Source organism: Anser anser, assembly GCF_964211835.1.
Source record: "Anser anser genome assembly, chromosome: 3".
NCBI lineage: Eukaryota > Metazoa > Chordata > Aves > Anseriformes > Anatidae > Anser > Anser anser.
Genome location: NC_139722.1, coordinates 98,433,561 through 98,461,255, shown reverse-complemented (window position 1 = coordinate 98,461,255; position 27,695 = coordinate 98,433,561). Strand labels below are relative to the sequence as shown.

Below are 27,695 nucleotides of genomic sequence, written 5' to 3'. Positions count from 1 at the left end.
GCAGAGCAGGCCGTGGGGGTGACAACCACAAGACAGGTGACAACCACAAGACACATCCCTGTGCCAGGGAGCTGGCCCGAGCCTGCAGAGCCAGGGCAGGGAGAAGCAAGAGGCTGAGGCTGCCTGGGATCTGAATGCAGTGGATTGCTCTGTGGCATGGCAAGCTGGGTATCGCTGCTGTTACAGTGATGGCTTAAAAATTGTTTCTGTGATTCTCCTCAAGCAGCGAAGTTTGCCTATTCTGCCCCAGAAATAGCTGGGCTTCCCACCCTGTCTGTGCCTCACTTCCATCTGCTGCCTTCACACGCCACAAGACAGATAGGAAATGTCAAGCAGAAAAGAGACCTTTAGTAAGGGATTGGAGAGAACAGCTCCTGAGCGCTCCTGTTATGCGCAAGCAAGACCTCGTATAACAGCACTGGAAATAGCTCTGGCATTTGCCTGGTTACTCTGCCTGCAAACATCCTGCATGGCTTCCAGCAGAGACCCATGCTGCTGGGAAATATGCAGAAGACTAATTTGTCAGTTTGGTTCAAGTCACATTATACACTTACCTATTATTCTGAAATAATTAGTTATTAGTGTCTCCCCAGGGAGGGCAGCAAGTGCTGAATAGCAGCCAACATCTGTCAGAAGTGTTAGGGATTTGGGGGTGAGCTAGGGCCTGCCTTTGAGCCACAGCGATGTGCAAAATGAGTAACGAGACCTAAAGTATCATTTCGGAAAGGAGAGGCTGTGCATTAGGAATGCTGTCGTCAAGGGACTTCAGTTCTTGGTTATTAACGTACTGGCTGTGGGTCCTAGGCACAGGGAAATGGTCAGCAGCAACTCTACCGCAGCGTTACGTCTCGGTGCAAGAAATGTTTTGCGTGCTTTTCCTTGATTATGAAATGTTACCAATTACACGCTGGGGAAGAAAAATAGGTAATTGTGTACGGATGGCTCATGAGTCAGGTCTTATGAGGTTGTTTGGTGGGGTTTTTTTTTTTTGGTCTTTTATCTTCCTGGAGCACCCCATCATCGGTGCTGCTGTGCCAGGCTGGGCCCCTGCTTCGGTGCATGGCTGGCAGCCCCAAGGGAGCAAATACACCCTGTGCCTCTCAGGGAGAGCGGGAAAAAGTGTTTTAAGTTGGGTCGTTCTTGCCTGGGACAGCTTGTGTTGTGAGGTGTCTGAGGTAATAAGGTTAAATAAGGTAGAATAAGGTAAGGTAAGGTAAGGTAAAAATAAAATAAAATAAAATTAAAATAAAATAAAATAAAATAAAATTAAAATAAAATAAAATGAAATAAAATAAAATAAAATAAAATAAAATAAAATAAAATAAAATAAAATAAAATAAAATAATAGGTTTCTCCATCACTAAGGAGCACACTGATGTAATTACCCCGGAGGGAAACGTTCTTACAACCCTCACAAAGAACCGCTTTCGCTGTGAGGAGAACCCCAACGTCACGTTACGCAGAGCAGGAGAATTGGGCCGAGATTCCTAAACACGCCTCAAAACCCGGCACCGAAGGGAATTACCGCACTGATCGCTCAGCCAGCCTCGCAGCGCCAGCTCCCCGCTCTCCTCAGCGAGGCGCCGCGGACTACAGCTCCCGGCAGCCCGCGGCGGGGCGGGCAGCGGCCGGCGGGGGGGGGCACCCGGCGCCTGCGTGTCCCTGCCGGGCCGTGCCGTGCCGTGCCGGGGCTATGCTGAGGCCGGAGGTGGCTGGGTCCTACCAGGAGGTACGGGCTGGGGCCGGCAGCGGCAGCGTGAGCCCCCCCTCCGGTTCTGGGCGGGCTCGCCGGCAGCTTCGGGTTGCCTGTCGCGAGTAAAGGCGGTGCGGGTGGGCGCCTGTGTCCGCTGGGCATGGTGCCGTGGGGCTGTCCGGGGCTTCGCGTTCTCGTGGTGCTGGCTGTTGGGGCTCTGCTTGGGGTTTTCACGGCGGGCTGGGAGGCGGTGGACCGGCAATAGACCTGCACAGAGGAGCTCTCCGCTTGTCTGAGGGCTGTGTCTGCTAGGAAGGCTTTACCCCGCGGTTATCGGGATGAAACTGACTCGTGTAAAGGCGTGTGTGTAGGAGGAGTGCTCGGGACGGTTAGCCGTGCCGTGGTGATGCCTGACGGCACGGACTGGCTGTGCACGGTGCCCCTGTGTGGCACTGCCACCGCTCCCCGTGCCCTGGCCTGGCCCAAGCCCCCTGGTGCTTGCCTGGGTGCTGCGAGCGCAGCAGCTGTGCTCCTCCGTGCCTCCCCAGCCGGGTGCTGAAACGCCTGTGATCACCGGTCCTGAACCTCCCTTTGTCCCGTGCCTTTCTGCCCCCAGCACTGAAGGGGAGCTGCTGGCTTGTTTCCCACTCAGCTGCGTGTGGAGCCCTGAGGATTGCTGAACAAAGTTGTTTTGTGCCCTCCCTGCTCTTGGTGTCCTATCCTATCTCCACGTCCTCTGATAGCTTTAACTGCCCTGCGCGTCCCTGTTCCTTGCACGTTGGCACCGCGCTTCGCCTCTTTATCAAAAATAACACGTGGGAAGAGCCGGCCTGTGGGCGCGAACACCCTTGGTTCCCTGCTGCTGATTGCTGTGCGCTGGGGATTCTGCCCGAGTTTCTGGAGGAGCCAGGATCAGCTGGCACAGCCGTGCAGCGTGTTGGAGGAGCGCGGCCCTGTACGTCGGCGTGATGCCGCGGTGGGCCATGAGCAGCGCGGGCTCTTAGTGGCCTCAGTGGGCGTGCTTGCCTGCCTTCACGTCTTGTCCGGTCAGGTGCTTGGGATTTGCAGCGAAATTATTATTTTTGGGGGGTGGGGGGTGCTTGGTCTTGTGTCTCAGCTCAGCTCAGTGCACCTGAGGCAATGTGAGCGCTCCCTGCTTTTGACTAGCTGTACTGGTGGTATGCGTGAAGGGCATGTGAGACCGCCTGCCTTGTAGAGATAATAAAATGTGGTCACATATTGTTTTCCTGTTTGTTTCTTAGGAATGCTGAGAGATTACATTCTTCTGACTTTTCCTATGCGTTAGAGCCACCCTAGATCCTCTTGAGAGGATAGTGAGTGTTGCAGATGGAGTTCTCCTTTAACCTTGTGTTGATACCTTCTTGCTGTCAGAAATAGAGTTCACCTACCCACTACATCACCTCAGCCGAGGAGGTGTCTGTACCCGGGAGCCCAACCAGAGAGGTGTGGGAGGCAGCTGTGGAACTGCAGTGCCTCAGTGACTTGTGGCAGCTGCTTGGATCAGCTCTGCTGTGAGGAATTTGCACGGGTATAACTGGAACCGGCTATTTAGCTGATTTAGCAAAACCGGTACAAAAGGCCCAGTGAATATTCTTCCTGTGTCAGAATAGCTGGTTTTGGGTCAGGTAAACAAATAGAACTGATGTGGCCCTACAGAAGTTAAATTAAGGCCGTCTTAAATTTCGTTTATTTTATGCAGGTAATTGAAACAAGTATCTTCAGTTGTACTCCAGTAAGTCTCCTGCAAATGAGCTGAGTGTGTAGCCTGTTATTTACCTGTGTGCTCCTTGCCTCACACCATGGGAAATCATACTTTATTTATGTGCAAAACATTTAAAAACAATGGGGTTAATGCTTTCAACTTGCTTTGGATGGTGGAAACGAATACAGAAGTACGTCAGGAGGTGATGGAGGCTTTACGTCAGTCTTCTGAGATGTGAAATGAGTGGACTCTTTCCTAATAAGTGCTAATGATGATTTGTTAGTGGTGTAATGATGATGATAATTTTGATGCCTAATTAGAGTTGCATGAAAGAAAAATATTTCATTACGGATTAATGCGTGTTACTGTTAAGTAAGTTGGGGGAGTAAAGTTTAACAGTATTCAGTGTGGCTACTGCATTAACTGCTCACCTGTTTGCCTTAAAGTAGGACCCTTACTTAATTAGCTATTTGATACCGAGTGGTTAGCTTGGACAGTTCCTGTGCAACACATGATAGGCTGCAAGCTTAGGCCCCAGCTCACCATGCTGTAATTTGTGTGTTGTTCCCTGGCATAAAAGCAGCTTGGGGAACATAGAGTAGATATGTTTAACACACGGGGGAGGGAAAGAAATCCAGCAGTTCATGATCTCGTGTGATGCCTATCTGATGCGGCAAGCTTCTGACCTCGATGGAGGTGTCCTGGCAGTTTGGGCACAGAGCTCTGAACAGCAAAACAAGAAAACATCTGGTCTCTGCTGCTGATTTAGAAACACTGGGAGGCTAATTAGTTGCATAACCACTAGTACCGAGTAATACTTATAGTGAGCTCAAATAAGTACCAGAAATGTTGGGGGTGTTCATTGTACTTTAATGACCCACCTACCTATGTGGCTGGGACTGCGTTTGAGTTATTTGCCCTAATACCTGTCCAAACGCAATTTACTTTTTATGCACCTTTATTAAGAAGTGCTAATGGTCTGTTTGCTGGTTTGTGCTGTGGTTTGTTTATACCTAAAGATATGTTCTTGAGTGACAGAACGGAGTTCCTGCTTATTTCAGAAGGCATTGCTCTAATTGGGGGTTCAGCGTGAGCTGAAGCTGCCAGGGGAACAATTACTTTGGTCTCGAAAGAAGAGGTGATGCTATCCTTAAAGGAGCAGGCTAGAAGTAGGTTAAATGTAATATGCCATTTTTCCCTTTTGCAGTGTGCAAGTCATGTAATTTTCAGGTATAGGTCTACGCAAATGTGACTCTTGAATTGTGCAAAGCGGAACGGGTTCTGGGTGCTCTTGGACTGGGGGCATGTTTTTGTGTGTTTGGTTAGTTGGAGCCTCTCTTATTTGTACCATAGAAATTCCAGCAATTTCAAGTTGAGAGCATGTTTGGAAATTGAACCACTGTTTTAACTACACAGCTGAGTGAAGATGTGGAGCGAGTATCTGGAAACCCAGCAGAGGAGAGAGGAGGAGAGATGGGAGTTCATGAAGATGCCGGCTCTGTTATTTTACCAGGTGAGAACTATTGACCAAAAAACTACCAATTTAAAGTGACTGATAAGCTGCTTCTGTGCAAGCTTTTTTTTTTTTTTTTTTAATTGCACTTGTGAGAGCAAAAACACTAAGTGACTTACTTTGAGGAATAAGTGTAGCTGGAAAGCTAAGGAGCTTTTCTAGGGATTGAGATGAGAATGTTTCTTTGCCATGAAATGTGCTCAGTCAAAGAAGATTTGTCACACCTGGTTCTGAGATAGTTTAGTATGTCATCTGCCGTTTGTGCTGGCTGTATCTTTCCTGAGTTGCAGTGTTTGTGATGGCAGTGGATTGCAAACAAAGTCTGTGCCAGATTTACGTGAGCAAGATGCAGTACAAAACACAGGCTTCAAAACAGGTTTTAGTTAGACTATTTGGACCTGCTTTTGGAGAGTGTGGAGCAGTGTTAAATGGGCTTATTGCAGCCCAGATTTGGGTGGTAAGGTAAGCCAACATGAAGTGAGTATCCCCTAAATGTTTTGCAGCTGTTTAAGAGGGCGTTTTGTTTTGTTTTGTTAGTAGTGCAATTTTATGCATATCTTAATTTTCTTGGCTGACATCTCCTGGCAATGAACTTCAGAACACGTGCGTGGCCACGGACCTTTATATGAGGTTATGTGCTCAACAGGAGCTACAATAAGGCTAGTGTTTGCTGTGGTAAGGACCAAATACCAAACCATGCTGTTATAATTGAAGGGCAGAGTGTGGCATAGCCTGAGAGGGCCTGACTCATTAAATTACACAACACAGAAAAGTCAGTATAAAATATGCCTATTTATCTCCTATATGTCGGGTTTTAATGCTTGTTTTGTGTGTTCAGCCATATATTGCTGACAATCAAAATATGGCATGTAACCCGAGTACCTAAACCTTTTCCTTACAAGTATTGTCAAAAGGAATGGAGAATGCAAGGAGTATGGGGGGGAAAAAGCATTTGTGTAGTTCTGTGTGTACAGGTGAGACTACTGTGACGATCTTCAGAGGATAAGCTTTAGAGGCAAGGAGGAAGGAATCGGGTCTGTCTTTTTCTAGATATAATTGGAAGAAACCTTCTTTTGTGAAACTTTCTGCAGTATGCACAAGGAGTTACGAATTAGACTCCAGATATGAGAGGGTAGCAAATGCATAGTCACTGCTACTATGGTGGAGGCATAATATGCTCTTACGCAGCTATTTGCATTATTAGAATATTAAAATCTCTCTGCTGACACACGTTAAATGTGGTCAGAATCAGTTCCGATTGGAAGGTGGAGGGGAATAAGTTGTATTTTCCAGGAGGAAAGACTGACCATTAACTGTTTCTTATGAACTTTGAACTTTATTTGTGGGTTGACATTCTTGAAAATAAACCTTGTTTCCTGCCATGTCCTTAAGTGAATGCCAAATTCAACATGTGGAAAAAAAAAAAAAGGGCACAAGCATCCAAAGACTGCCTCATGCCGGAGAAGGAAGCAGCTGTCTCATTGATCATTAAAAACAGCAATAGTTGTGTTTTTTTAGATCAAGCTGAGTTTGAGATTTACTTTCCTCTCAAGTGGTTGATCTTTAAATCAACACTACATAAATTCAGCCCCCAAATCTGTGTTTTAAAGTCCTAATTCATATTCTGTTTGGTTCCAGATAGTGAACTGGGTACCAGTGCCCCTTCTTTGCGTTTCAGCAAGACCTGCCTAAAGAATGTTTTTTCAGTAATTCTCCTGTTTATTTATCTGCTACTCATGGCTGTAGCTGTATTCCTTGTCTACCAAACCATCAGTGACTTCAGGGAGAAGCTCAAGCACCCCGTGATGTCTGTCTCTTACAAAGAAGTGTCCTTGTACGATGCACCCGGTAAGTCTGGTAACAAACAGAATGGGTAGAGTTGTTGTTCACATTGATCTTGCACTGTTCTACGTTTTCAGTGTTGATTCCCCAGGGCCCGGAGTGCATATAATGCTTTGACCCAGATCTTTTACTTGCCCTTTTTTTTTTTTTTTTTTTAATTCTGTGTTGTGTTGACTTTGCATGGAATTGTTAACATTATAGGACAGATATATGGGGGTTCCTGCCAATAACATGAATGACAGCAGCTGTGGAATGTGCTGCAACATTTGAAAGACAGGAAATGTTTGCACACTCTAGAATGAGCCCTCCTTTAGGGAAAGAAGATAATTCCTCATGAAATACCCCCAAAACAGAATCATTCAAGCAGGGTAGCACATAGGATCTGTACCATGATCTCACTCCTGCGCTGGGCAGGGGAGTGCTGTTGACAGTTAAGAAGGTGGATTCTCCAAACAAACCACAAAAAAACCCACAGTGCCACTTCCTACTGTTGTGCATTATTTACAATGCCGTATCACATCAGAAGGCAACGACAATGTGATGTGGCTGCAGAGAAGAGTGTTGGCATAAAAATGTGATGTGGCACTAGAAAACTGTATTGCAGTTTGCAGGAGGGATTACTCTGCAGAAACCTTTTTTGAATATTGAGTTCTGATATTATTTTTTTTGTCAAATTATCCAGTAACCATTCATACATAGAGAGAGCTGTGGCAGCAAGTGCAGCTCAAACAGCGTTGGAAGCTACTTGTACGTCAGTTTCCAATTTAAAAAATAACATGTCTACTTTAATGTCTTGCCACATTTTACAAATCACTGTTCCAGTACCTGTGGTTGAAAGGTGAGTGTTTCATGTTGTTGTTGTATTCCTGTGTTTTTTTCTGTATGGTTAATTAGGCTCAGCTCTCTTAGTAGGTCTCTGAATTTGACCTGTATAGCTTTGACAGTAAATTAAGCAGGTGTTTTCCCTTTTCTTTCTTGTTTTTTCCCTTTTCTCTCTTCTCCATGTGAGCTTTTTATGCAGCAACAGGAAGAAAATGTCATTGAAAGAAACAGAGCAACATACTTATAAATCCAGAAGTATCGGCAGGGGATTCCTGCCAGGTCAGAGAACATAAATTAATGTAGCCCTTTGCTTCATTGCTCTGTTAAGGTTAGATGAGATGTCAAGTTGCAAGCATGGAGCACTGAAGAAAGAAAGAAAGCAGTCTTAGACTGATGTATTCTGACTACTTTGACGTCTTGCATTTTGGTGGACAGGCCATCTCAGCTGTGTGAGTTAATCGTATCTAATAAATTACACTTTTTTGGTAGTTCGTCTAAATTATCTTCAGGCAAGTTTGTTTCCAATACTAAATGTGGCATAATAGGATTTTTGGTTTTGGGTCTTGTATTTTGCTGGCTTTCTACAGCTGAGGTGACTGAGATTTTTTTTAATGCTTGCTCTTGCTGTGGAACCACAGACTTATGGTATATACATGTGAATGAATTTCCATAAAGGTGAAGAAGTAGCCTGCCTGCCTAGCAATAAAAATAATAAAGGATTGGTACAGTTAGTACTTGTTTTATGGCTTTGATTTTTATCATGACATATTTTGTGAACAGAAGATGCTAGATGTTCTGAAGAGCATCTTTTTGCTTTTATGAGATCAGCCAGTGACCTTTAATCTCTCATGTATAGTACATGTGCTTTTTCCAGTGAAAATACGACGTGTTAAATGACAGCATCTGGAAACATGTACATGTTGAAGCACTTCATGTCCCATTTGACTTCAGTGGTCTCCTAGCTTACTTTACACATTCTTCTCATTTGGGGCCAGAGGAACTCATTCATCAGCTGCAGGCTTGTGGGAGGACTAGGGAAACTTAGTCACTTCTGTGAACTTTTAGTTGTGGTTACTGAACTGGAACCTGGATTTTCTGCAACGCATTACAGGGCTTCTGTCCTGATGTGGCTGGCACTGTTGTCCTGCTACAGGAAAATACTCGAGCACGTAGTTTAATTTGATTGTTTTGCTGGATTTTGGCAAGATAGCTCAGTATCCTGTGGGATTAAATCCCAGAATGAAAATCTACGAACATAAGAAAGAAGTCAACTCTTCTCAATGTTTTTTCTCCTGAAACAGGTATTGCCTTTTACCCAGGCAAGGCTCGGCTGCTTAGCTGCAAGCATCATTACTATGATCACATTCCACCTCTGATAAATCCAGGTCAGCAAGGAAAAATTGAGTGCACCACTCGGAGAATCAACTACACAGATCCTTTTACTAATCAAACAATGGTAATAATATAATAGAAAAAACCTTATTCAGTGAGGGGTTTCTGCTTGTAATGGTATTTGAAAATAAAAATATTTCTGAAGTGCTGCAAAATATCCTTGCTTCTGGGGAAGGGTTGGTTGCTTTTTTTTTCTTTTTTTTTTTTCCCAAGCCACCTATCCTATTGTTTTCAAAAATGTAAAAGACCCCAGTCAGTGTGTATATATGTTAGGAATGATCAGCTGTCATGTGGCTGTGTGCAACATGAAAACCTGAATGGAACAGGAGTCTTGTTTTTCACAATGAAACTCTCCCTTAATTCCTCTCCTGAATGAATTGGCAAGCAAACTCCTTGATAATGTAAATCTAAGATTGATTGAAAGCAGTAGCAGTTATGTCATTTAAAACAGGATAACTTCTGTCTTTTTGTGTGTTTGCTAGGAGTTAAATACTATTTTTGTCACACTTGACAAATTCTTAATTGGGCGCCAAAGCATTTCATTGTATTGAAGTGTTGTGTGCCTATAAGATGATATGTTGATATATCTGTCTTAAATTCCTCTTAAAAACACAGGGAATTTGGCCTCTGTACAGGTAAATGTTCAGAAAATAAACTATTAAATATGATCATTTGTATCTCATCTAAAGTTATTGCTCAGGCCCTTTCTAAGGAAACTAAACACAAACAAACAATTTAGTTACCTCTTTGGTCACCTTTTTTTTCCCCATCTTCATGTCTTGCCTTTTTCCAGTCACCATTTCTTTCTGGGAAGCAGCTCCTTAATATCTTTGAAAATAATACTTTAAGTCTTAATATTTAATTTCTCCCAGTATCGCATTATTTTTGCATGTTTTAACAAACTAAGAACCTGCCTTTTATGCTGTGTGGTAGGTTTATTTAGAAACTTGTGGATCCCATAGGCTCTAGTCCTGCAACTGAATGGAGAGGCAGTGAGGCAGACCTCTGAACCACATAGAGCCATGGTCAAATGGGTGGAGTCATTTTGCAAGCAACAGCTTGCTGTCCATTGTAATTCTTGCACTACTTTAAGTTGTATTCTGCCTGCTAGCTAGCTTTTTTTTTTCTTTCTTTTTCTTCCCCTCATCCCTCCTCAGCAGCTTGCTTAAGGAGCTTGGGGCTATGAAACTGTTCCTTTCTCGAGGACAAGCCTGATGTTCTCCACATCAGACTGCAAATTAACTTGTTTCATGTCAAGAGCTGAAAGTTCCTAGGCTGTAATGCCTAAAACTGTTTTGATTGTCTGTCTGCAGAATGCAGGCTGCAGAGCCTTGACTGGTAATTCCACATGAACCCAAATGACTGGGATGGAACTAGAGCAGATTTCTTAGCAAAACACTAAATCTTGATTTAGAGACTTCATTTTTACAACCAAAAGGAAGAATTTGTTAATACCAAAGCAGGCATTATTTGGGGATATTTTAATAGGTGTGCACTTATTAGAGGCCAGGAAAATCTCAATGTGTGTTAGATTTATGTAGAGTATTAGTGAGATGGCAAATTCAAGAATGGGAAATGAGGATTCCTCTCCTACTCTCACTGTCTCTTTGTCTGCTTATAGAAGTATGCTTTGGTTGTTCAAGGCCCTCGTGATGTGAAGAAGAAGGAACTGGTGTTTTTGCAGTTTCATTTAAATGAAACAGACCAAGATTTTAGTGCCATTGACTACCTTCTGTTTTCTTCTTTCCAAGAGTTCATCAACAGGTATGTAAAGGGATGATGAACCTGTAACAGCATTGAACTTGCAACCACAGCAATACTAGTGCAAGGAAGGTATTTTGGGTGGAAAGTTAGAGAGGCTTTTATGATGATTCTTTTTATTAAAAAAAAAAGTAAAAAAAAAAATTTGGGTTATTTCTGTTGGACTTTCATGTCTTAGATTACTAATCTCACTTTAGAAAATGAATTGAGGATACTTTCAGTGACAGAAAGTGCCCTTCAGCTGAGCTTCAGCCATTTGCTGCTGCGCTTTCTATAAGTTTTGAAGTTTTCACTGTCTTGCTGCTGTCCACTGCTGTGGGTGATCAGGAAGTGGGTTGTACTTGGCAGTGTGATAATGAAGGGCACTAAGAACAAAAATGTTTCTCTACCTCTTTTTATTTTTTTAAGCAGTTACTATAAAGATCAGATCCCTAGATCAATTAGTTTCATTGATTTCATTGAAAGATTAACTGTGTTTGTACTGCTAGTTTTAAGATTCTAAAGGATGATGTAATTTTGTAGATGGGGGTTTTAAAAATACTTTGTTTTGATTTGATAGCGATGCCATTGGAGTGACTGATCAACCTTTTGCTAATTTTAATAGGAGTGGAATTAATCCTGTATTGAACTTTCTTGAAAGCCCCACTCTTATTCCTTGCTGGTGAGAATAAACTCCATACTTAAGTTGCTTAATTTTTGCTTTTAATTTAAATTCAAGTTCTGTTCTTCTCTCTGTGATCCAGATAAAAAGCTAGTCAAGAGGCATTAGTCACAGTGAGACCTAATAGAAAGCCTTACTTTGGTAATGGCTGGATGCAAAGTGAAAAAAGAAGAGTGGATAAAGGGCATATGCAGAGTGAGTTAAGGTGATGGAGGGGAAGAGAAGTAACACTTTATTGCAGCGAAGCATTTTTGGAAGCTTGGGCATGATCATGCAGGTGTTTTTCAGATGGAGCAAAGGCTGAAAGTGTTCAGTCACAGTATCTGTGGGTGGCCAAAGACCAGTTGTCTGAATTCGCTTCTTACGAAGTGTTTCTGGTTCAGTGGAGGAGACAGACATTAAGCTTGTTATCACGTACTTCCTGTAACTGTACAAAGGCACCTCAGACGCCTCTAGCATTCCAGGTATTTTGTGTTTCAGTATGAGAAAACACCAACGGAGAGTAGTGATGGAGAAGGTGCTGTTTGTTCCTTGTGCATTGGATTTTTCTCAGTTTTTGTGGCTCGTGCTGCAGTTAGCGGTAGGTACAGAGGGACTGATTCCAGTGAGGTGCACGGCTGTGTCTGTGCTTCGAAACACGAGCATTGCCTGAGACAATGTCAGTGGAGGAGAGATCAGAAGGTGTGGTTGCATTGCATCTGGTCGCTGTCTTTTTGCAGAACGAGCGAACTTACCAAGACACAAATCGGACTAGGTATGCTCAAGTCTTGGAAGCCACGTTTCTCTGCCCGTTGTACCAATTTGCAGATAAGCCATTTTAAAGAGCTGTTTGTTTCCAAACTAAAACATGCGTGTCCCATTGAAGCTGGCAGTATGTAAAGCGTCTCTTCCTGCACAGCGGCCTGCATGCCGCTGTCCGAAATGCTTCTACCACGCGTTGTGCAAAGGTAGGTTAGGTGTGCAAAACAACAGTAAGTAGTATTGCCAAGGTCCTAGCTGGAAGGCTGTGTTTGTTCCAGAGTAGGTGAATAAGCAAGAATCATCCGTAAGCTGCCTGGAGAAACTGGGGTTGCAACCTCCTGCCTCCAGGTTTCCCAGGTCTGACAGGTTAGATGGCAGAATCAGTCCCTGAAGAGAAGGGGAAGTGACACGCTGTTCCTAAAGAAGCTGCTTTGTCTCTGTTGGAAGGCAGCAGAACTGAAGCTGGGGCATGAAGGCTGAGCCTGGGTTATGCTTGGAGCAATGCAAAAGGCAGGAAATGTTGTCTGTTTGGGGATGCATCCTTTGTGCCTGTTTGTGGCAGACAGGAACGTGAGGTAAGGCTGGTTTGGAAGTAGCCCAGGTGATGGTGAAATTTGGCAAAGGCGTGTAGGCCTTTAAATGTGGTGGTAGATGATCTGCGTGTCTGGGTAAAGTACAGACAGAGAACCAGTGTGTGCGAGATGCTTTGGTACTGTCTCTTTTGCAGCATCCTCCAAAGCTCAGTACAAACTGCATGCCTCACCTCACTTGGGATTGTGTAGTGCTCTCCCGGCGTCCCAGGGCACGAACTGGACAGGTTTGGAGCAGGCCGAAAACTTGTGTTTTCTCCTGAGCGTGTGAAATGTCATGCATGTGTGGGGTGCGTTTGGATGTGGCATTGTTCTGTCCAGCTTCCAGCAGGAGAGGAAGCAGAAATGGCTTCCGGTTCGTCAGCTGCTGCTAAATTTAGCTGCTGGAAGGTCTGGACTGATATCCTTAGGAACTGTTGCGTATCGACAGTGTAATTTTGTCCTTCCATATAGCCTCTAAGGGCTTCAAACGCTCACGGCTGTTAACTACTTTTCCTGACAAAGTGTCTCACTTAGGGGTTATGAGAGCATGCTCTTAGCACCGTGCCCAGCAACCAACGTAAAGTGCTATTAAAGACCCTGAGCTACGTCCTAAACCCATCAGCTATCACAATCACCTTTACAGTTTTATTTGCAATGGCTGCAAAGAGCTGAGGATGGAATGGATAGGCAGACTGCTGTAAAATATGTGTGTAGGTATTCCTTCATCTTAAATCACAATCTGAACACCTTTGAAATTGGTGAGAGTAGTCCAGCTGTATCGACAGCACAGCTTCTTTGCAGGCACTATTCTGTGCAGCTTGCTTTTGCTTTAAATAACAATAATCTTATCAGTGAACAGTAATCATGTCATAAGCAATAATAAAAGTGGCATCTGGATTCTTGTATCTTTAAGGATTTTCCTGAGGCATAGCAAGTGGTAAGGACTCAGGGTCCAGTTGTTTCTGTCAAGGGTTTTATTCTCTGCAGCTCTTGTGTTAAAATTGGATCAACAGACTGCATGAAGCTGGCAGCGCTTGCTGGTTTTGTTCTGGCCTTCACAGAGCACTGCTGAACTATATGCTATTGTTGGACTGAGCTGAAAGGGTACTGCCACTGTTTTTTTTCTTTTGTATTTTTCTTTTTTTTTTTTAAAGACAGTGGCAGCTGCTGTGCCATATTAATTGGAGGGAAGGAAATAATGAAACCCTTGCAAATTACCCAAAAATTGTAGCTAAAAATATGAGTTCTTTTCTTTAACTATCATTAGTGTAATATGGATTTAAGAAGAAAATCCTCTGAACATATTACTGTCAAAACTATTGTTAGCTTAGCATGTAAAATAACTTCTAGTCATGTGAGATGATGAATACCAGTCTGAACAGGTCAGAGATTATTTCTGTGTCTAAACGGAGCTTCATCTTTACTTCTTTGGTCTGGATTGCTGCACGCAGAGAAATAAATAACAACACAGAAGGGTCGAGACTTTCGGTACCACATCTGACCCTTTATTACATCCCATGGCTGTCAGAGAGTTTCCAGTTCCCTGAGCACAGGGGAACTCTGGTGCCCTCTGCTATTATTTGTGCAAAGCTTTTGTGTCTCTGCTCTGTCCCTTCCCTCCCTCCTTTTTTTTTTTTCTTCCCCCCCATCTCTTTGGCAGTGGCCTGGGTTACGGGCGCGCGCAAGGAGATGCCGTCTCAGATTGCTTCTCCTAAGATTCTAACGTTTCTTTTTCAAGCCCACAATTACTGTCACAGGCAAAGTACTGTATTGCTGCCTGCTTACCAAGTGCGTTGTGGCTGTAGTGCTCAGCTCCATGTCATAGCTTCCTGCCTCAATTTTCCACGTTGGTTTGGAAGGCTGCGCTGGGATGCTGTGTTGAGTCATGCATTAGGCGTGTGACTGGCTGGCAGGGTGCTAATTATGTCTGTTCCTCCGAGTGGCAAAGTACCATGTTCTTCCTGACTGTCCCATCGGCTGCTGCTGTACCCATACACCAAAAGGGGAAGAAATAATTGCCAGGGTAGGTCTCCCTACGTCAGTGGTTTGTACGGCAAGAAGCAGTCAGGTGTTGGAGTTTGCTGTGATGCTTTGCCCAAATCTTCTCAGTGGGGGCTGGAGAAGTGCGCTACCATCCTGTTGGGACAACTAAGCAAACAGCTAATGGTACAGATAGATAAAGATACCACAGAATCACAGAATGGCTTGGGTTGGAAGGGACCTTAAAGACCATCCAGTTCCAACCCACTAGATCAAGTTGCCCAGGGCCCCACCAGCCTGACCTTAACACCTCCAGGCGTGGGGCATCCACAGCTTCTCTGGGCAACCTCTTCCAGTGCCTCACCACCCTCTGAGTGAAGAATTTCTTCCTAACATCTAATCTGAATCTCCCCTCTTTTAGTTAAACTATTCCCCCCATGTCCTATCATTATCTGCCCGAGCAAAAAGTTGCTCTCAAAAAGTTGTTTGTAGAAAGAAAAGGAGCCCTAATTCTGAAGACTAAGGAAAAAGGGAAAGTGCAAATCCAGCCAGTGCTGGTGCAGGGCCAGTCTTCCCAACTGGCCTGTTCTTCAGGACAAGAGCCCGCTTCTTCAGCTCTCCTTGTCTTCTTTACTTCTTTGCATCTTTCTCCTGGAAGATCAAAATGGCTTAATCTCCCAGCAGGCCCAGCCATGTGCTCCCTCTGCCTTGTGAACAAAAGTATGCTCTTTGCCTTCACCTAGGAAGATTTGTTTATTCGGAGTGAAAAACCCTTTCCTTCTCCTTTGCCTGAAGGACCAGCATAAGCTGGCACGGCTCTATAAGCTGAAATCTATCTTTAGTAAAAATCAGCAGTCTGCGCTTTAATGCTTCGTGACTCATCACAGTGGTTTACCCGCTCATTTCGAGCGAAACCTTGTTGAAAGGCAGTTGCAGGGATAGGCTTATTTCGTGGAGGTGACGTGAAAGTGGCTAAAATCACAATGCTGAGGAGCTCAAAGTAAATGGAGAGGTGAATTCACCATGTCCTGTGCATTTGGCAGACACCAGACAGGCCCTGGAGCTACCTCTTCATCCCTTGCTGGGTGAGGGGTGTTGGGAGACTTAAAATGGCTGAAAGTCACAGCGTTAAGTCACAGCTCCCCTGTAAAGCAGCAGATCTGCAGGGGGAGGCAGTGCTGGGACGGTAGGGCACCAGGTGGGTCTTCTGCGATTAAGAACACGAGTGCAAGTGCTAAAACATTACTGCTAACAATGTTTTAGTTAGGCTAAAATCGAGCCTATCTAAATATAAAGGGCATTTTGAACGTGCTTTGAAGTGTAGGCCTGACATTTCAGTGCCTTCAGTGCCCTGACACTGCTCAGAGTTTGGTCAGTAAAGTAATGGGTCTTTTTTTCCTTTAGTCCAGAAAAAGCAGAATTCATGAAGGACTGTGAAAGTTCATACTCCAGCTGGAAGTTTTCTGGAGGCTTTCGAACTTGGGTCAAGATGTCCTTGGTGAAAACAAAGGAAGAAGATGGTAGCGAGACTGTTGAATTCAAACAAGAGGTAAAAATAATATTAACTTCCCAAAGATTTTATTTTATTTTTTTAGGACCTGTTAGTTGATTTAAAAACTGGGTGCTGTCAAAAAGTTGCATGTTTTTAATGATAATTGTCTAACAGAACTACCTCTTGGAGCACTTAGCAACATGAGTTGGAGGAAGGGGTTGTCTGTTTTGAAGTGAAGTATCAGGAGGCTGGCTTTTGTTTAATGGCATTTGTTATACCACTTGCCACTGAGCGGTTTTGGAAGCTGAACTGGCTGTACAGTTACTTGTGTTCTTTCTCAACGTGGAGAGGCTCTGTCAAAGTGTAAATGTCGTGGTGTGCTCTGCTACTGGTATGGTGACACATCTCTTAACAGAGAGGTGAGAAACTCCAGGCCCTGCCTCTGCCATCAGTGACACCTGTAGTCTAAGGTATGGGTCTGAAGAGACTGATACAGAAAAACTAACAGAGCTACCTTAGTTCAAGGTAGGGATTCTCAAAAGAATGATCTAAATAATAGTAATGGAAAGAGGTACTGTTTAGGTTACCACAGGGTCTGATATTAGGATGAAGAGGTAACATAAGCTAAGTACCCTTTATAGCACTCTCACATCTGCTTTTTGTTTGGATTTGGTATTTTTATCTGTTGAGTATCCTTAGAAATGTGGAGTATCTCAACTTCTTGCATCATTTAAAGCTAGAAAATATGCAAGCGGAAGATGCAGACTTAGCTAGAGATGAAGTAAGTTTGACTTTCATTCCTGTTCTGTTCACACTAATGGACAGGAGAATAATTGTGTTTTGAGTCTGTTAGCTTGCTCCCGGTGTTGGTGGGAGAGGAAGAGGCTCATTGGTGATGAAAAAAGAGAATTTTAAGAGCAGTCCTTTTCAGATACTCCATCTTCCAGGCACACTACTATGCTTTCCCTTAGTCCATGGTCCACTTGAAAAGGGTGCTTAAGTGGCAAAGCCTTGGGAAGAGCAGAAGTGTGACTGTGAGGTGGGTACCCTCTGGTTCCCCTGGGGGAGGGCAGCAGAAGAATCCCCCAGTCACGCAGTGAAGGCCCGGGTTTGAAGGAAGGGATGCAGCGGTCGGCTGATGTCACGTAAGCACTGGCAGCAGCGGTCTGTCTGTCCTTCATCACCTATAGCTCTGTTTTACTTGTCCTTTGGTGCTTGCCTAGTGTGGGATTTTTGAAAGTCCTTCTTTGTGTGACCAAGTCTAACACATCTCAAAGTAGAAGTAAGAGGCTGACCCAAAGTTAGAAAAAGCTGAGCTTCTTGTGACCGTAAGCATCCATTCAGTCCAGCAGTTACGGGCTTTCCAGTCATCTGTGTAGGTGAACAGTGTACTTACTGCTTTTTTAAAAATAGGAAGCAGGAATTGGCACAAATGTGAATTTTGTGTGTCAGTTACCTATTAATAATACAGCACAAGTTGAAATAGCGCAGACAAATTGCACTTTCTTTGTTTGACAGTAGAACGTCCGCAAATTGAGTAAGGAAATCCATTCGCCTTTCCAGTCTGAAACTGGGCGACAGCGTGCCAGAAGGGTGCATACAAACACCAGGGCAAAAAGCATAGCCAGTCGGTCTGCGAAGTAGTCCCGTAGCCATTACTTGGTCTTTTCTGCTCTTCCCATTGCTTTTAGTTAGCTGTGTGAACTGGTTGTTTCCTGCTGTGTGGTTTTCTTGAATGAGTATGGCTGGGGTGGTCGCAAGCTGCAATAATTAAATAGGCTGTAGGGTAACGAGAGGTGGTAAAGCTCCCATATGCTCAGAACGGACATGTACAGTGCTTCTGTGTGTTCACAGCCTAAAATCTGGTCGGGCACAGGGTGCCTCCGTGGAGGGAGGAGTCTGACAGAAATCTGAAGGTACGCGTAAAGAAAGTAAGCCATGGTAGAGAGGTAGGAGGTTTCTGTGGTAGGTCATTCCCCATGCAGTGTCTGCTGAATCAGTTTTCATCTCTATCGTTCCCGTTACAATCCTGGAATGAAGTAACTGCGCTGCTGGATTCATCACTTCCAGGAAGAGCAACAGCACTGCCCTGTTCACACACCAAGATGCAGATATTCCTCTGAGGTTTGGAGAAGGGCAAAGTCCCTCCATCATTTGTTCATCTGTAACTTTGGTGAGCTTTCCTGTTAGGCGACTGGCTGGCTCCAAGTGGTTTGTGTTGTCCTCCAGTGGTAGGGGGGTAGTGCAAACTGTGCTAGTATTGCCTGCAAGTGGTTCCTTCTGGGCTCGGGGTGTGTGTATGTGCAGACAGGACAAGATACGTGCTTCTCTTAGGCCTGATGGCTTAAGGCCTACACTTGGGAAGGCATTAAGACTGCAGTTTCATGTGGCCATAACATCGGTCTAGTATCTTAAACTGCACCCTGGCTATCACAGCTCCTGGGAGACGTGATAAAGCTCCGTGCCAGTCAGTGATGGTTTCAAGTGGTAACTCAGTTAAAGGGCAGCACTGGAGGTATTGGCTTTTTCTCCAAAAAAGATTATTCCTGCACCATTGTGTAGTTCTCTGGCAAATAATAGTGATTTAACCTTCATTCGTGAGAACTTTTCAAATGCCAAATTACCCCACATAAATGAATTTTGTAAATGAACTCCCCACACCTGGAAGGGGAAAAAATGTTTTAGTGTTTTTTTTTTTTTTTTTAAGAGTGATGTATAAAGGCATTTCCAAAGCTGAGCTGCAGTTATCTTGAGAATGGATAGGCTGTCTTTAACGGGAGTATTCTTGATGTTCCTGGAACAAAGTGCTTTCAGTAAGTTACTTGGGCAGTAATGCTCTAGATGAAGGCTTTGATCTGGCACCTCTCACTCTTCCTTGCATTATACCAAACCTCCTATTGCCTTCCTGCAACTGGAACAAATCTGGCTTGTCCTTGCCTGGGTATATGAAGTTAACCGTGCATCTGTACTGTCATTTTGATTTTTAAAGAGAATATGGGCTGTGAGCGTGTGGGGACAGAAAGGAATACCTGTAAGGCACGTGTGAAGTAAGACTTGCCGTGCTAGTGCATGGCTAAGCCCTGTGCTGCCGCCCCGGTGCGCGCTGCTGTTGTGCCTTTGTTGTGCTGTGTCAGTGTGTGTGAGGGCGTCGCGTACAATAATACAGCATTGCTGAGTATCACAAGGGCCTTGGCTACCAGCATAAAACTGTACTGCAGTGTTTGTACTAGGTGAGAAATGGGAAATTAACATGAGCACAGAACGGATGGAAGAAACCGACCTTTCTGTATTTTGGGAGCCTAACCTTCCAGGTAGAGGAAGGCTGAATTGGCTGAACTTTGTTTTCACCTTCTAGCCTTTTCTGTTGCACAGGCGATTGGATTACACAACTAAAGAAAGTAACCTGCACCTTTTCCACCTTTTTTTTCCCCCCGTCTCCCAGACTAGTGTGGTTAACTATATTGACCAGAGGACTAAACCAAGAAGTGACCAGCTGTTTTTTGTCGTCTTTGAATGGAAAGATCCTTTTATACAGACCGTGCAAGATGTAAGTAACCTTCTAGCACCTTCTTGAATTGTTGTCAGGCTATACGTGCTCATGGTGTATATGTATATGTGTATATGTATGCCTCTGAGTTTCTACCTGGAGTGAGGTACCAGATGAAGAGTAGAGTTATTTTTAAAATTTCGGTCTGGGGTGTTTGTTTATTTATTTATTTAATTTTAATTCAGTAATAAGTATTAAATGGGGCTCAAGACTATCTGTGGCCTTCCCTTGTCTTAGTGACACTCAGCATTATTCTTGCAGCTAAAGGTGCACTTAGCTAAGAAAAACCTGTCCCCTGTACGTTAGCAAATTGTAGCTTCAGGTCAAGCCTGAACATTTTGCTTAAATAAGTGTGCTTGGGTAAATTGATTTAATGACTCTTCCTATTAATTGACACGCAAGAAGCCTAGACTTAAATCAGACTAATAAAAATAAATTGACTAGTCTAACTTTTGGCCCTTATCTGACCAGAACTTGGTACTGCATTTAAAAAAAAACAAAACAAAAACAAACTCAAAATTCAGCTCAGTGTACTGCAGCCAGAGGTGCGCCATGTGCCAGACAAGATCGCTGTCAGTCACTGGAGTGCCTAAGAAGTGTGTGGATCCCTGCAGGTATATGTGCTTAAGCATGTGAGATGGATCTGGTGCTCCAGGGGAGCACAGGGGAAAAAGATCTATTTGCCCTCCTTAGAAAAATACGGAACAGCAAAATGTGTGAAGTCAATCTGTTTAAAAATTTGGCATTTAAAATGGCCCAGCTTGACAACCTGGTCTGTCATGAACAAAATCTCTCAAATTTTTTTTTTTTTTTCCCCAAAGCCACTGTGATTTACAAGTAGGGGAAGCCTGTTTTAGGACCCTCTGGCTTGGGTGGTGACCTAGTGACACGGCACTTGTGCGCTGGCCGTCATCAGTGCTGCAGACCCCGTGGCGAATCTGAAAGCTGTGTTACTTTATTGCTGCCTAAGCCTAGATCTGCTTGCTTCATCTCGAGATCCTAGAAGCCACCGTTGTGCCTAGGGGTGAAAGGAGAATTGCAAACTATAAATAAGCTTAACTACTTTTGAACCAAATATAGTTAAAAATAGAAACATAAAATACTTGCTGCAATTCTACAGAAACAGTTGCCACCGTCAAAACCTGGTTTGGCATTACAATACTGTCTTGTTAAAGCTTTCCAGCAGTTGCTTCTTTTAGGTTTATCTTTTGGAATATCGTCTTTCATGTGACTGTTTGTTTTTGTAAATCTTTAAATAACGTAGTAAATGTAATCCTTATGGTTAAATTAGCAGTTTAATAATTATCTCCAACACTTTAAACAATTTACCATGCTGAAATAGTCTAAAAGGAATTTAGCAGCTAGTATAGGCATCTCCTGGGATCTGTGCGTTTCCTTCCTCACAGAAGGAATTGGAAAAATCGTAGAGCAAGGCAGATGTGTGGCAAAGGCACTAACTCCAGGCCTGCTGTGCAGCATGAAGGCATGTGCCACAAAACACTTCCGTTAGAAGAAGAGAATTGTTCGTTAATGCATAGGTATAATATGTACCAAGTCAGAGGAGGGGAATAATATTTTTAATCTCTTTCAGATAATCACAGCAAATCCTTGGAACATGATTGCTCTTCTCTGTGGCATCTTTTTGGCTCTGTTTAAGGCAGCAGACTTTGCTAAGCTAAGTGTTAAGTGGATGATCAAAATCCGAAAGAGACATCTGAAGAGGAGAAGTCAAGCAATGAACCACATAAGCTGAGACTGACTGCCTCTTAACTATTCACAGCAGAAGGGACAGAAAATAACTGGAATGACCTTCATTCAGCGAGACAGCAGTTAAAGATATAAACCAGGTATGTTTTCTTCAGGAAAAACACAGCTGCTGGAGTAACAGCCTAGTGAACTGACGTTTGAACTTCAGAAAAGAGCTAACTCTAGGCAGGGCTAACAAACTCGTGCTTTTCTATTCCAAATTTAACAAGCTTACCTCAGTGTATGAGGGGAGTGGGGAGAGAGGAGAAAATTCACTAATATGCTGTAGCAGTTAAATTCTTTATATAAAAAAAATTCACTGTTTTGAATGCTTCTCAGAACAGGAAGCTATTTAACTTCTGCATGAGCTGCGATCTGCATCTGCTACCAGAATGCAGTTACTACTTTGACAGTTTAGTGGAAGGGAAAGCCCATGCAAAAAAACGGTCTGGCCTCCCCTCTCCAAAGTGTGTGTTAAAAACAAAATACACTGGAATTCTATTACATGTCATTTTTGATTTAAAGTGTATTGACTTTAATATTAAAACAAACACGGTCAAATAAGCTGTTGTGTACCTTCTCTTGAAACTGCTGGCTCTCAGCTGCAGCTAGAGTTTCACAGGAGCTAATCTAAATGGGAGCATTAAGGCAAAACACGTAAGTAAAAAACAAAAATCTATCAGTCTAACTCAAAGTAAACTCAAGCAACTCAAGAGCTGGGCATCTGAGCTGATGACAGATTTCAAAGTCTAATTCTCAAGACTATTACCCTTCCTTCCTTCCTGAGGAATTAAAAAAGTCTTTCATCAGCCTGGCATTTAAATGAGATTCTGTATTATACAGAGAATGTGCACTAACTAACTGTGCTGTGTGGCGTGTAGTCTTTTTCTTCCTTATAAGTCCCTTACTAGTCCAGATGCCTAAATGAGAATTGTGCAGTCTACAAGGCAGCAGTGCACTACTGCCTGTTTGCTCAGAAGGGTTTGCTGCAAGGAAGGGAGCATGCCGAGTTAACTTTTGCTTCTTCCATCCTCTACTAACGGAGAGTGCTAATAAAGCAGTAAGTACGTGAAGAGCACCGCCAAATTCTTTTTATATGAGCTTTTAAGGAAGTGTTTTGGGACAAAATGTACTACTTCCAGGTGATTTCTAGAGCGAAATCAAGGCACTTAGAAAAGCAGCAGTACTGGCTGCATGCGACATACAGGTTCTCTCCTGTGTCCAGCCAGGTGAGGGGAGGAGGGAGTCACTTGCAGTTCCTGCTCTTGCCTCTTCCTCTAGCCCCACGTGCTTAATAGAGCAGAACGAATCCTTCCACCCTACTCACTAAAGTTAGAAGCACGGGTCACTGGGGTTTAACAGTTTTGTCTAAATAACTCATGGCTTTTCATTAAGTGACAAGTGTAGTGCAGTTCAAGGGTTATTTGTGAAAGCCGTTCTAATTCTCCTGGTCTTTACAAGCACAAAGATGTGATTACAGCACTAAATACAAACATAAAGACTTTATTGAATGCTGCTCAATTCCCCAAAGATCTTTCATTACAAAAGTTTTCCACACAACTGCAATTTAAGAGATTGGAATGGTACTCTGATAAAAGATGTGAAAAATATTTGATCAAGTAAAACAGACAAGACTTCTATAGTCAACTTTCCACCTTTAAAAAGCAGACTGCATTTTCTTTAAATAAAACAAGGAACTAGTTACTGACAGCCTTCCTGCTGCACTAAAAAAAAAAAATCCCAATTTTGGTCTCGCTCTTCAGTCCACAAGGTGCTAAAACTAATGCAGAGGTGTCCGAGATCGTCTCTAGAATGACACTACTCTGCAGGGAGTCCTTGGGCTGACCAGGAGCATCATTGATGGGCTCTCTAAAGGAAGCTCCATCCTCAGCTATAGCAGGAGGAAATCTTGGAGTAGGCCCAGGACCAACAGGCAGTGGGAAGGGGGTAGAGGCACTCACCAAGCGGCAGGCAGATGCACGGACCATCCTGACCTGATCAAGCTGACTTTTTTTCCTTTTCCTACTTTGCCTCATGCTAATGTGAACTTGCACGTAAATCTAAATCTGAATTCAATCACAAATTCAAGAACAGCACCATGTGAGAGTTCCTTTCAAGGCTGTAAGGGGCACATACTGCGTTTTTCACGTTACTGGTAACGTACCTTGGTTTTATTTGAGAAAATACAGCACAACTAGAAGCCTTTTCTATATTCTTAACCAAAGTATGCAGCGATGTGAAAAGCACATATAAAACAAGGAAAAAATGTACATAGCAAACTATACCACCTATGTGCAACACAATCAAAAATTCAAGTCATAATTCTCACCACTCCCGTAATTATTTCACTCATTAAAGGATGATAATTCAGTTCTATGAAACGCTGGAAGTGACAGTATATCAATAATTAGACAAATTTACAATATGCTGTGGTAATGACATCATGTAACTGCTGTATTTAAATTCAAATCTTTTCATTTACATTGTGCCAGAGAAAAAGCTGGCTGTTTATATACTGATGAGGTTTATTTTGCAAATTCTTAGATATTTCAAAAGGGTACAAAAAAAGTATGTCTGCCGAGTAGAGGTTGTCATTTCTTTTATTTGGCACTTGTACTGTGTGCGTTTAGCACATTGTGAGTGCTGTTCTGCTTTTCTGCCATAGCCTTCTTAAGCTTTAACTCCTCTAGCTTTCTCCACAACTCTTCACGTTCCAATTCTTTCTTTTTCTCTCTGTAGGAAAGAGCGAAGTATCAATTTCAGATGTGTTTTTAAGTGCAATGTGGAGATGCAGGTACCTAAAGCAACCATGTTCTTCTACACCTAGTAATTCATAGCGTAAGTTCTTCCCCAAAGCTATTTTGAGGCAATCACAGTTTGCTCTATTAAAAAGTGAACGTACAAATTAGTAAAGGTTAGAGGTAAAACAGTAACTTTGCTCCAACTCAAACAATTGCTGTAGCATGGTTTTGCACAGATGACTACAGTTCTAAGGAAGTTCTTTATCATGTGCAAACAAGTAAGAAACAAGAGCGTTTTGGAGTGGTGGAAGCACAACTGTTGAAAGGAGCCTTAGCGTGTGCTTTCAGCCGGCCTAGGACCACGTACACCCTGCTCCAGCAGTACGGTTTAGTAGGTTAGTAGGATACGGGAGGCCTTGGCTGAGCTACAAAGCATTTTCCAGCGGAGCTTTCTCCAGACAGCGCAGCCCCCTGCAGCAGCAGCTGAGCCCGGTTCCCCCACCCGAGACGGAGCACTCCATGCCAGGCAGGAGCAACGCCAGGGGCATTCCTGCGCTGTGCACCCCGGGGCTTCAGCGCCGGCCACGGCGCTGCCACACACCTGCACGATGGGTGCCTCTTACTCAAGTGACAGCCTGCAGCCAGGAGCAAACATTCAGCCAGCGCTTCCACTACGGCACCCCTCAGCCACCACCATTAAGTTCTGCTTGTCAGCTGGTACATGTTAGGTACGTATTCATAACACACATTTGGACGAAATAATCAGTACCTTTGCCTTTCTGCTTTGTATGAGTTTGTAAGATCATCAAAAAGCTTGCCGTTCATTTCCATCAGGGTTTTCAGCACGTTATATACCAGTGCCACAATAGTTCTGGAATGGAAGAAGTACAACCATTAGAATTACTCAACGCAAAATAAACTTCAGTAAAATAGTATTCAATTTCCTTTTTGGACTCTGAACTTTGTATTTAAGACACTACTGTAAGGTTAATCAGTTTTTGAAACAAAAATCTACTATAATTTCCTCTGTAAATTAACAAAATGCATATCCAAACTCTTCTTTTTGAAAGGGCTATTTAACTTTAAATTTCCAACTCTTATAATCATACAGGCTATAATTATCGGTACAGTGGCTGTACTATAAAGCCATTCAGTTATGTTACGTGTTTAACAAGCTGAATTCTAACAACAATTTTGTAATACTTAAGTAATAAAACATGAGAGTCTAGAAAAATAAAACTCCTGCCTAACAAGTTTAAGTTTGGGCAAAAGAATGCAGTGGAGGAATCACAGCTGCACAGTCTAATACAGCAGCTAGAAGCTCTGCCAGAACACTTAAGGGCAGCAGACAGTTCTGCTGCACAGAAGTGTCATAAGAAGATCAAATGGTTGTTTCAGATACCATGGCATCTTCAAGAAACTGAACAGCTAGAACAATACTGGCTGTGTCTTATGTGGCTGTCAGTATTTCCACTTTAGTTATCATTCTTTCTTCTGACTCTTTTTGTGAAGGTATTATTATTTCAATAATTTATCTTAGGTAAGTGTAATGTTCATCTCCTTTAAGCCTACTCTTAATAATTACGCACAGCAATGTAGAAATTGCAATGAAATTAAACATTAAAAAGGTGCCTATCTTCAAACTTATCACTTAGCAAAAAAGCACGTAAGCTGTCTTCCCCCTCTTTCCCCTCCCTAGCAGTTCACCTTCACACAGCAGTATTGATTGTAAGGCTGTAGAGCAGGGGTGCCATGCGGTCATCACCTTGAAAAACGAGTGAAAGAAAAATCTAAGGAAGTAACCAAAGTATACTCTGTCCATTGTGGCACTAGGAAGTCTCTCTACTATTCATCAGAGGCTTTACGCTCATTCAAAATGCACGATACATTTAGTCTGTCTACACACTTTTTTGAACATTGGCATTCACGTGGTTTAAAGACAAAAGCTTATTTAGGTTATTGGTTTTCTGAGAGGAAAAGCTTGGTTTTAAGTGAGTAGTTAAGGCCATGGTGGACAGATGATAGATAAAAGTATGTTTCTTTACACTCTGAAACCAATTAAAAGAGTTATACTTTCTACCCCCAAACTTCCTGGTCCTCAAGGGATACAGTTATCTTGTGTCTTTCATGTCCTTCCTGAAGTAAAGGGCAACTTCTGGCCATGGCTAGGGAAAGAACGTTCTTCAGATTTGTTGAGACCTGAAGTATTATTAGTGCTCCAAGAATTAGTTCTCCAAAATTTATATTCAGTCTCAGCTGGTATGTTTGCAACAAGACACGCCATCTAGATAAATTCAGAATAATTTCAGAGTCTCTGAGGACTTAAATAGAGTATCTGATTTGCTTCAAAGTTGCAGAAGGCTCCTGCCTACCTTGCCTTTTGCCTGTACGAACTTTACATTCTGCAGATTTGACTTGCAGCTCAGTTTAGGTTGCTGGACACAGCCAAACTTTGCATTTTAGTATTTCAGTGTCATTACTGTTTCTTTTAAACAGGAAATAGAAATACTAACAACTTGTGGAATTAAATATAAAACAAAGCAGTAACTCGTTCTTATTGCTACCATCCTTTACAGTGGCAGGCACTGCTTTTGTATGATAGGATCTTTTCGCCTTCTTGTCTTGGCAGGCAGCAAAAATTACTTACACAGTCACTGACAGAATTTATCTGAAGTAGTAAAGGACATCAAAGCACAACTGTAGCAGAAGCATCACTTGAGAAGTTGTTTTAGTCTAAGTAATATTAATTTGCTTTTCAGCCAACACATAAGATCAAGTGTAATTAGAATATCAAGACCACCATCGAGTTGCCTCCTGTGTTTTCAGTAAATTCCAATTCTGCATCATAACAATGCAGAACAGTGAAAGGGTAATATTGCTGAAAAGGGCATCCATTTTAGCACCCATAATCTCATTGATTTCATCTGATTTAAGTCAAAATGAAGACGTTTACAAGCTTAAGATCTAAACTCGAAAGAGTAGAATAAAAAAAATTATTTATGGTACTATAGATCGTTAAACATTACATACGGATTCCAGTGTTCTTTGGAGATCTTGTATAAACTGCCAAACATAATTGGTAGAATTTTATCAATGTTCTCCTCAATCAGACTAAGAATATATTCATTATTCCAGAAGTACAAAGCTCTTTCTGCAACCTGAAATAGAAAGTTTAGGGGTCAAAAAAAAAACACAGAATAAATTACTACAAGTTATTTTTGATGTTTTTTTCTTTTTTTACCTGAAAATGTGAACTTGACACACACTTGGATATTTGCTTAAATAAAGGCTCTTCTATTTTTTTGAATTGTGTCGGTTCTATTACGTCTAAGATTTCTTCAATTTCACCTAAAAACATCACCTGTTGGTATAAACGAAATACATCAAAAAGTATGAGAATGTTTTACATCACCAGTGTAAACAAACAAAATGCAGCTCAGACATTAGTCATGAATCCTGCAAAGAACAA

At 42.8% G+C, this 27,695-nt stretch overlaps 2 protein-coding genes across 9 annotated transcripts in view; one reads left to right on the top strand and one right to left on the bottom strand.

The window, feature by feature from the left end:
* The first annotated feature begins 1,521 nt into the window (after positions 1–1,521).
* On the top strand, positions 1,522–22,049 carry PACC1 (proton activated chloride channel 1). Of its 5 annotated transcripts, none has more exons than XM_083827797.1 (8): positions 1,522–1,729; positions 4,833–4,929; positions 6,676–6,777; positions 8,895–9,049; positions 10,607–10,749; positions 16,105–16,249; positions 19,635–19,739; positions 21,331–22,049. In XM_083827797.1, exons 1-8 carry the CDS (start codon positions 1,694–1,696, stop codon positions 21,490–21,492), a joined length of 945 nt encoding a protein of 314 aa, XP_083683923.1. In that variant the 5' UTR covers positions 1,522–1,693; the 3' UTR covers positions 21,493–22,049. The 5 variants fall into 5 exon arrangements, with proteins under 5 accessions (XP_083683923.1, XP_083683920.1, XP_083683924.1 ...); XM_083827794.1 differs by having other exon boundaries at positions 1,525–1,729; positions 6,568–6,777; XM_083827798.1 differs by having other exon boundaries at positions 1,525–1,729; positions 4,770–4,929.
* A 923-nt stretch (positions 22,050–22,972) lies between these two features.
* PPP2R5A (protein phosphatase 2 regulatory subunit B'alpha) overlaps positions 22,973–27,695 on the bottom strand; it is a 44,808-nt gene continuing 40,085 nt past the window's right edge. For 3 of the 4 annotated variants that reach the window (XM_083827787.1, XM_083827789.1, XM_083827788.1), the window contains 4 exons: positions 27,468–27,587; positions 27,257–27,384; positions 24,996–25,097; positions 22,973–24,218 (listed from right to left, as the gene is read on the bottom strand). In XM_083827787.1, coding sequence (XP_083683913.1) covers positions 24,086–24,218; positions 24,996–25,097; positions 27,257–27,384; positions 27,468–27,587 — 483 coding nt within the window. In that variant the 3' untranslated portion in view covers positions 22,973–24,085. Of the gene's footprint in view, positions 24,219–24,995; positions 25,098–25,933; positions 25,992–27,256; positions 27,385–27,467; positions 27,588–27,695 lie in introns of those variants that run through there. The other variant, XR_014581117.1, reaches the window with a different exon arrangement.